The 9,382-nt window shown below is 41.9% G+C and overlaps 2 protein-coding genes across 2 annotated transcripts; both read right to left on the reverse strand.

Moving 5' to 3' along the window:
- Window positions 1–1,677: 1,677 nt before the first annotated feature.
- On the reverse strand, window positions 1,678–3,876 carry LOC145907429 (uncharacterized). The gene is made up of 3 exons (XM_082994841.1): window positions 3,195–3,876; window positions 2,255–3,117; window positions 1,678–1,689 (listed from the first exon to the last, which is right to left on the reverse strand). Exons 1-3 carry the CDS (start codon window positions 3,874–3,876, stop codon window positions 1,678–1,680), a joined length of 1,557 nt encoding a protein of 518 aa, XP_082850967.1.
- Window positions 3,877–6,782: 2,906 nt separating this feature from the next.
- LOC145907431 (uncharacterized) lies at window positions 6,783–8,981 on the reverse strand. The gene is made up of 3 exons (XM_082994842.1): window positions 8,300–8,981; window positions 7,360–8,222; window positions 6,783–6,794 (listed from the first exon to the last, which is right to left on the reverse strand). The coding sequence occupies exons 1-3, from the start codon at window positions 8,979–8,981 to the stop codon at window positions 6,783–6,785; spliced, it is 1,557 nt and encodes a 518-aa protein (XP_082850968.1).
- Between the last annotated feature and the right edge of the window lie 401 nt (window positions 8,982–9,382).

Below are 9,382 nucleotides of genomic sequence, written 5' to 3' on the forward strand. Positions count from 1 at the left end.
TTCTATTTATCGAGTAATTTATTTCGAGTTCAGGAATCAATTCTACAAAACTTCACTCTCTCCATGCCATCTACATTCTGCCATGGAATGCAACCGGCAGACGCATCAGACGCGTCTGTGTCCTCCACAAACTGCTGCGTTAAGTTTGGTTATTACACAAGAGTGTATAAGGTCTAACCTTGGGAGGTGACAAGAAAATGATTTGTAAAGGAAAGCCAAAGCTAGTATGCTACTCATGCCGAAGCAAACGTTTCAAACACCACTGTGTTCATCATCAGTGCCAAGTAAGAATGAGTTGCAGCAACGTGTGCGCAGAGGGAGGCAGGTAACTGAACAGACAAAAACAACAACACAAATGAAACACGTGACAGACGCCACTCGAAAGCCCACGGCCGTGACGTCATCATTTGGGCTGCAATGAGGACCTGGGTGTTGACAAGAAACCTTGTTACACAATTTACCCTCACATAAAACCTTTCCCATAAGTCGGAGAAATGGCGCCGCGATATCCGCACATTTCTGTAAATATTTGGGGTGAATTGGCGTGACTGTATTTTGGGGTTTATCAGAGAAAGCCAAAATGAACTGAATCAAATTTACTGACATCCTCGAATCAGAAATCAACTGTCAAATCTGATGGATCAATGTTTATATTTACATGGATTATCAACATAAAGCATGGAAACGGTTGCATGCGATATTACAACAACGACATGATATACAAGGAATGATAAAACGGAATATGTTGTCAATATCTAATTGACACGTTGACATAATTCTATGGAAGAAGTGCCATCCGAAACACACAGAATGTAATAATAAGTAGTGTCGACGTCATATTTGCAATTATTATGTTGTTTTTTTTCTGGCATCAACCGTTTTTTTATTAACGTCGGATAATAATCACGCTGTAAACCAAGTTTACCTCATTTACGGCGAACGTGCTATTCGTTCGTTGACACTTCCAGCAACAAGCCGCCTTTTCAAATGAGTCACGTGGTAATCCGAACTCAAATAACCCGGTATGCATTTTCTATATAGGCCACATGTCTTTTGCGTAAAAAAGATACGAAGGGACAGAGGACAAAGGACATATAGGACAGAGACATTTTGTACGCGTGGTTTGTAACGTGTTAATCCTCGTGCGCTTGTTTATTATATATTAAACTGATCGATTGACTGTGGGTTTGATAGCAGCCTTTTTATCAGGAGTCAGATATACGTCAGTGTTATTATTTGTGTAGACGTTTTAAGTAACGCCCTACAAATACCAAGATAATAACAAACATGCAGAAAGGTGAAGTTTTCGCTATTAACACAAAAATTGTAAGGATTTGTGGAATAAATTCGGTTCGGTATAATTGCTTTCCTGTTATTTACGATTTAAAGCCTTTATCAAAACTGGTGAAAGTATTTACAATGTCTGTCAATAATTGTCAATTAACACGACGTTGCCATGGTAACTAACGACGCAATGTTAATTTTCGTCACTTAAACCTCCCCAACAATTATTCGCATTTCACTTTCATCTTAGAACTCATTATTCCGCTCCATGAGTTTTTCCAATAATACCAACTCATAGTGTTGTAATCAGTAGAAGTTCTCGACCACGGACCATTGAGGTGGGCATCTGAACAACTACGATGCCACCAAGCTCCACCATCAGTCACAGCACAATTACCTCCATACCTGCAATTATAATTAAGTCGGTTGTCAACAACTCTGTGTTACAACTGATTTAAACTCAGTTAAAACTTGTGTTTAACTAAAACTTTAACGCAACCGCCTGTTTCAGAGCAATTGATTTTTACAATTGTTGATTTAGGGTAGGCGGTTAACTTTGTCAACGAAAATCAACTATTTGAGGAAATGCATTTCATCTTTATTAAAACAACTCGATTTACTTCGTTAGTAAAACAGAAATATAATCAGACACGTTGTATCATTATTACTCACGTATCACGGTCTCTGTTGCGTGTTGAAAATCTCATCCCGTTTAGATTGTGGTGCCCAGTCATGGAATCTCCTATATTCCCCGAATATCCGGATATAGTAATTGTGTAAGAACTTCCTTCATCGCCAATGCTGAAAGTACTGAAAACAACAATGTCATAATGTTTAATTTGATTAAAAGGCCGCATTCCTGCAGGCGGCGGAAAAGCTGTTCTAGGTGTAATTTATGTTGACTTGGGGAACTGCTGGCCACCAGTATGTCGTCCAGGTAAACAAAAACAAATGGTAATGATTGACATACCTGGTCCATAAGCCGTTGAAAAGTCTGGGCTGCATTTTTCAGACCAAAAGGCATTCTTAAGAATTCAAACAGTCCAAACGGAGTTATGATAGCAGTTTTTTGGATGTCTTTCTCGGCAACAGGGACCTGGTGGTAGCCCCGAACTAGGTCGATCTTCGAAAATATCGTGGAGCCGGACAACCGCGATGTGAAGTCTTGGATGTGCGGAATGCTGTAGCGATCTGGCTGGGTGGACACATTTAGGCGGCGGTAGTCACCGCAGGGGCGCCATTCACCTGATGGCTTTGGAACCATATGTAGTGGTGCGGCCCAAGGACTGGATGAACGACGAATGATACCCATTTGAAGCATCTTGGCAAACTCCGCTCTAGCGATTGCAAGCTTTTCGGGGGATAAACGACGTGCCTTTGCATGAACCGGTGGTCCAGTTGTGCAAATGTGATGCTGGACCTTGTGTCTGGGTACAATGCTGGAAAACTTCGGTGCAGTTAAAGACGGAAATCGTGAGAGAAGTCTTGTAAAATCTTCAGTGGATGTGGTCAATTTGCAAATGCGCGACGATTTGTCATTTGTGGCCTTTATAGGAATGCTGACGAATGATGTTGAATGAACAAGGCAACTGTGGCGTAGGTCTACCAGCAAGGAATGTGCACGCAGAAAGTCGGCTCCCAGAAGAGGTTGCGATACAGCGGCAAGTATGAATTTCCAACGAAATTTGCCAGCTGCGAGTTCCAAGTTGAGTACCTTTTCCCCAAAAGTATTAATCCTGCTGCCGTTAGCTGCAATTAACTTGATTCCTTTAGCTTGCTGTTGACGAGCAAGACGTGATGCCGGAAAAACGCTTACCTCGGCGCCTGTATCAACTAAGAAATAACGACGAGTGGTTTGATCCCAAATGTGAAAAAGGTTATAAGCTTTGCCGGCCGATGAAGTAACTAACAACGGCCGGCTGACGAGTTTCCCTGGAAACTGCAGGGAGGTTGACATTTCTTTGCCTTTTCACCAAAGCGCTGATGGTAAAAACAAAGTCTCTGATTTGCTGCAGTGCGTGTCGATGCACGTGGAGACGCCGCGAGCATGTTGCGCTTGTCTACCTTTGCGACAGCCGTGAACGCGTAGCGCTCCTCGCTTCTTGCCTGCCAAAGAGTGGTAGCACGTCGTGCAAAAACACGTGGGTCGTCAAAATCTTCTTTTGCGAGTATAATTCGTATTTCTTCGGGCATCCTTTGCAGAAAGATATAACGAAAAAGGAAACACGGCTTATGACGGCCTAACAATGACAGCATCTCATCCATTAATTCTGCTGGAGATCGGTCTCCAAGTTCAGATGCATGTAACAGTTTATGCGCTCTTTCATAATCTGAGCAGTCGTAAGTGTTTATCAAACGTTGCTTTAGGTAATTGTACTTATCGTGATCCGGTGGGTTTTCCAATAAATCCAATAGTCTACCGGCGCTTGCTTGATCCAGGGACGAAACAACGTAAAAATATTTCGTTTCATCAGCAGAAATGCTTCGTAGCGCAAACTGGGCTTCTGCTTGCTGAAACCATATTCTTGGTTGCTGTGTCCAAAACGTTGGCAGTTTCATAGCAACTGCGTGCATGGCAGGAGTTTCTTCCATATCCTCAAACGTCAGGGGTCACCAATTAAAGCGGGTGCTTCGTAACGTGTATTTTTCTGAATGCGCGTCGTTGCCAGAAAACGCTTAATTGTTTCGAGACACGCAGAAAAAGGCAACACTAAAAGCAAAACTTATCACGCTTCAGTGAATTCAAGGGTGGCATCCGCCACAACCTGGTCACTGTGATTAACTGCTATGGTGGCGCAACATGCGAAATCTACATCAACTCTTTCACCACTGCTGGAAAGGCAAGTAGAGCATTGCTGCAAATTGTAATGTCGAACACTCGGAAGTATTTCTTGTATAATTTTGAATTGTATTTTCTTCTGATGATCCGGTTTTGTTGGTTGGTGGCAAACATGCTTCTTTTTCAATATTTGTTATTAAATTATGTTCTGCATTTTTATGTGTTCAGAAGCGTTTCGTTGTTTTAGTTACAAAATATTTTTACTTTAAATTAGAGGAGTTACTTTAGACAGTTTACGTCCAACTTTGGTGTTCAGGTTGTCCAGAAACTCCAGCATGGAATGAACGTGGAAGGGAATAAGAACACGTTCGCATTATTCGAACACAAGGGCGATGTTGACAGAGCGATTGAACCAAACACTTTCCTCGCTGATATCGTTGCAAAGTTCGAACAGTAAGTTGCCGTTCGAACTTTTTACTTTATTTGAGAAGTCTAGTTACAAATTCGTTGCAAGAAATTGGTCACACAGCTCAAAGAAGAAAATAAAAATATTATCGTACAAAGTAGATTTCGTAAATATTTAAAATATTTGAATTTTTTATCAAACATGGAAACTTGGGGTGTTACAAAATCATGTCGTTTGCATCTGACTACCAAATGTAGATGGAGGAGATTGAGAGGAATGCCGCAAGAAGACGCCGTGGTCAGTATCACAATAATCTCACTAAACAATAAGACTGGAGTTTTGTGTTATTGGATGTCGGTGCATCTCTGCCCGTGGTTGATATTTATTGGCATTGTATTTGGGTGCTTGATGTTTAAATATTATTCGCATAATTTTATGTTCAGCATATTTCGCGTTCTCTTCATTCCGTCTAATTCCTTTTATCTCAACAATTTGTTTCAGGCTGAATATGTTAACCTTGCACGTCGGTGGCCCGGATACGGATCCTACTTGTTTAAAGTTGAAAATCACGACGCGCAGTTCGGTCAAACCCTTCTCACTCTGGCGATATCGGCGCAGGTTTTCGGTGACTGGAAATTCTATTTATCGAGTAATTTATTTCGAGTTCAGGAATCAATTCTACAAAACTTCACTCTCTCCATGCCATCTACATTCTGCCATGGAATGCAACCGGCAGACGCATCAGACGCGTCTGTGTCCTCCACAAACTGCTGCGTTAAGTTTGGTTATTACACAAGAGTGTATAAGGTCTAACCTTGGGAGGTGACAAGAAAATGATTTGTAAAGGAAAGCCAAAGCTAGTATGCTACTCATGCCGAAGCAAACGTTTCAAACACCACTGTGTTCATCATCAGTGCCAAGTAAGAATGAGTTGCAGCAACGTGTGCGCAGAGGGAGGCAGGTAACTGAACAGACAAAAACAACAACACAAATGAAACACGTGACAGACGCCACTCGAAAGCCCACGGCCGTGACGTCATCATTTGGGCTGCAATGAGGACCTGGGTGTTGACAAGAAACCTTGTTACACAATTTACCCTCACATAAAACCTTTCCCATAAGTCGGAGAAATGGCGCCGCGATATCCGCACATTTCTGTAAATATTTGGGGTGAATTGGCGTGACTGTATTTTGGGGTTTATCAGAGAAAGCCAAAATGAACTGAATCAAATTTACTGACATCCTCGAATCAGAAATCAACTGTCAAATCTGATGGATCAATGTTTATATTTACATGGATTATCAACATAAAGCATGGAAACGGTTGCATGCGATATTACAACAACGACATGATATACAAGGAATGATAAAACGGAATATGTTGTCAATATCTAATTGACACGTTGACATAATTCTATGGAAGAAGTGCCATCCGAAACACACAGAATGTAATAATAAGTAGTGTCGACGTCATATTTGCAATTATTATGTTGTTTTTTTTCTGGCATCAACCGTTTTTTTATTAACGTCGGATAATAATCACGCTGTAAACCAAGTTTACCTCATTTACGGCGAACGTGCTATTCGTTCGTTGACACTTCCAGCAACAAGCCGCCTTTTCAAATGAGTCACGTGGTAATCCGAACTCAAATAACCCGGTATGCATTTTCTATATAGGCCACATGTCTTTTGCGTAAAAAAGATACGAAGGGACAGAGGACAAAGGACATATAGGACAGAGACATTTTGTACGCGTGGTTTGTAACGTGTTAATCCTCGTGCGCTTGTTTATTATATATTAAACTGATCGATTGACTGTGGGTTTGATAGCAGCCTTTTTATCAGGAGTCAGATATACGTCAGTGTTATTATTTGTGTAGACGTTTTAAGTAACGCCCTACAAATACCATGATAATAACAAACATGCAAAATGGCAAAGTTTTCGCTACTAACACAAAAACTGTAAGGATTTGTGAAATAAATTCGGTTCGGTATAATTGCTTTCCTGTTATTTACGATTTAAAGCCTTTATCAAAACTGGTGAAAGTATTTACAATGTCTGTCAATAATTGTCAATTAACACGACGTTGCCATGGTAACTAACGACGCAATGTTAATTTTCGTCACTTAAACCTCCCCAACAATTATTCGCATTTCACTTTCATCTTAGAACTCATTATTCCGCTCCATGAGTTTTTCCAATAATACCAACTCATAGTGTTGTAATCAGTAGAAGTTCTCGACCACGGACCATTGAGGTGGGCATCTGAACAACTACGATGCCACCAAGCTCCACCATCAGTCACAGCACAATTACCTCCATACCTGCAATTATAATTAAGTCGGTTGTCAACAACTCTGTGTTACAACTGATTTAAACTCAGTTAAAACTTGTGTTTAACTAAAACTTTAACGCAACCGCCTGTTTCAGAGCAATTGATTTTTACAATTGTTGATTTAGGGTAGGCGGTTAACTTTGTCAACGAAAATCAACTATTTGAGGAAATGCATTTCATCTTTATTAAAACAACTCGATTTACTTCGTTAGTAAAACAGAAATATAATCAGACACGTTGTATCATTATTACTCACGTATCACGGTCTCTGTTGCGTGTTGAAAATCTCATCCCGTTTAGATTGTGGTGCCCAGTCATGGAATCTCCTATATTCCCCGAATATCCGGATATAGTAATTGTGTAAGAACTTCCTTCATCGCCAATGCTGAAAGTACTGAAAACAACAATGTCATAATGTTTAATTTGATTAAAAGGCCGCATTCCTGCAGGCGGCGGAAAAGCTGTTCTAGGTGTAATTTATGTTGACTTGGGGAACTGCTGGCCACCAGTATGTCGTCCAGGTAAACAAAAACAAATGGTAATGATTGACATACCTGGTCCATAAGCCGTTGAAAAGTCTGGGCTGCATTTTTCAGACCAAAAGGCATTCTTAAGAATTCAAACAGTCCAAACGGAGTTATGATAGCAGTTTTTTGGATGTCTTTCTCGGCAACAGGGACCTGGTGGTAGCCCCGAACTAGGTCGATCTTCGAAAATATCGTGGAGCCGGACAACCGCGATGTGAAGTCTTGGATGTGCGGAATGCTGTAGCGATCTGGCTGGGTGGACACATTTAGGCGGCGGTAGTCACCGCAGGGGCGCCATTCACCTGATGGCTTTGGAACCATATGTAGTGGTGCGGCCCAAGGACTGGATGAACGACGAATGATACCCATTTGAAGCATCTTGGCAAACTCCGCTCTAGCGATTGCAAGCTTTTCGGGGGATAAACGACGTGCCTTTGCATGAACCGGTGGTCCAGTTGTGCAAATGTGATGCTGGACCTTGTGTCTGGGTACAATGCTGGAAAACTTCGGTGCAGTTAAAGACGGAAATCGTGAGAGAAGTCTTGTAAAATCTTCAGTGGATGTGGTCAATTTGCAAATGCGCGACGATTTGTCATTTGTGGCCTTTATAGGAATGCTGACGAATGATGTTGAATGAACAAGGCAACTGTGGCGTAGGTCTACCAGCAAGGAATGTGCACGCAGAAAGTCGGCTCCCAGAAGAGGTTGCGATACAGCGGCAAGTATGAATTTCCAACGAAATTTGCCAGCTGCGAGTTCCAAGTTGAGTACCTTTTCCCCAAAAGTATTAATCCTGCTGCCGTTAGCTGCAATTAACTTGATTCCTTTAGCTTGCTGTTGACGAGCAAGACGTGATGCCGGAAAAACGCTTACCTCGGCGCCTGTATCAACTAAGAAATAACGACGAGTGGTTTGATCCCAAATGTGAAAAAGGTTATGAGCTTTGCCGGCCGATGAAGTAACTAACAACGGCCGGCTGACGAGTTTCCCTGGAAACTGCAGGGAGGTTGACATTTCTTTGCCTTTTCACCAAAGCGCTGATGGTAAAAACAAAGTCTCTGATTTGCTGCAGTGCGTGTCGATGCACGTGGAGACGCCGCGAGCATGTTGCGCTTGTCTACCTTTGCGACAGCCGTGAACGCGTGGCGCTCCTCGCTTCTTGCCTGCCAAAGAGTGGTAGCACGTCGTGCAAAAACACGTGGGTCGTCAAAATCTTCTTTTGCGAGTATAATTCGTATTTCTTCGGGCATCCTTTGCAGAAAGATATAACGAAAAAGGAAACACGGCTTATGACGGCCTAACAATGACAGCATCTCATCCATTAATTCTGCTGGAGATCGGTCTCCAAGTTCAGATGCATGTAACAGTTTATGCGCTCTTTCATAATCTGAGCAGTCGTAAGTGTTTATCAAACGTTGCTTTAGGTAATTGTACTTATCGTGATCCGGTGGGTTTTCCAATAAATCCAATAGTCTACCGGCGCTTGCTTGATCCAGGGACGAAACAACGTAAAAATATTTCGTTTCATCAGCAGAAATGCTTCGTAGCGCAAACTGGGCTTCTGCTTGCTGAAACCATATTCTTGGTTGCTGTGTCCAAAACGTTGGCAGTTTCATAGCAACTGCGTGCATGGCAGGAGTTTCTTCCATATCCTCAAACGTCAGGGGTCACCAATTAAAGCGGGTGCTTCGTAACGTGTATTTTCTGAATGCGCGTCGTTGCCAGAAAACGCTTAATTGTTTCGAGACACGCAGAAAATGGCAACACTAAAAGCAAAACTTATCACGCTTCAGTGAATTCAAGGGTGGCATCCGCCACAACCTGGTCACTGTGATTAACTGCTATGGTGGCGCAACATGCGAAATCTACATCAACTCTTTCACCACTGCTGGAAAGGCAAGTAGAGCATTGCTGCAAATTGTAATGTCGAACACTCGGAAGTATTTCTTGTATAATTTTGAATTGTATTTTCTTCTGATGATCCGGTTTTGTTGGTTGGTGGCAAACATGCTTCTTTTTCAATATTTGTTATTAAATTATGTTCTGCATT

Source organism: Ascidia mentula, chromosome 6 (genome assembly GCF_947561715.1).
Source record: "Ascidia mentula chromosome 6, kaAscMent1.1, whole genome shotgun sequence".
Classification (NCBI taxonomy): Eukaryota; Metazoa; Chordata; class Ascidiacea; order Phlebobranchia; family Ascidiidae; genus Ascidia; species Ascidia mentula.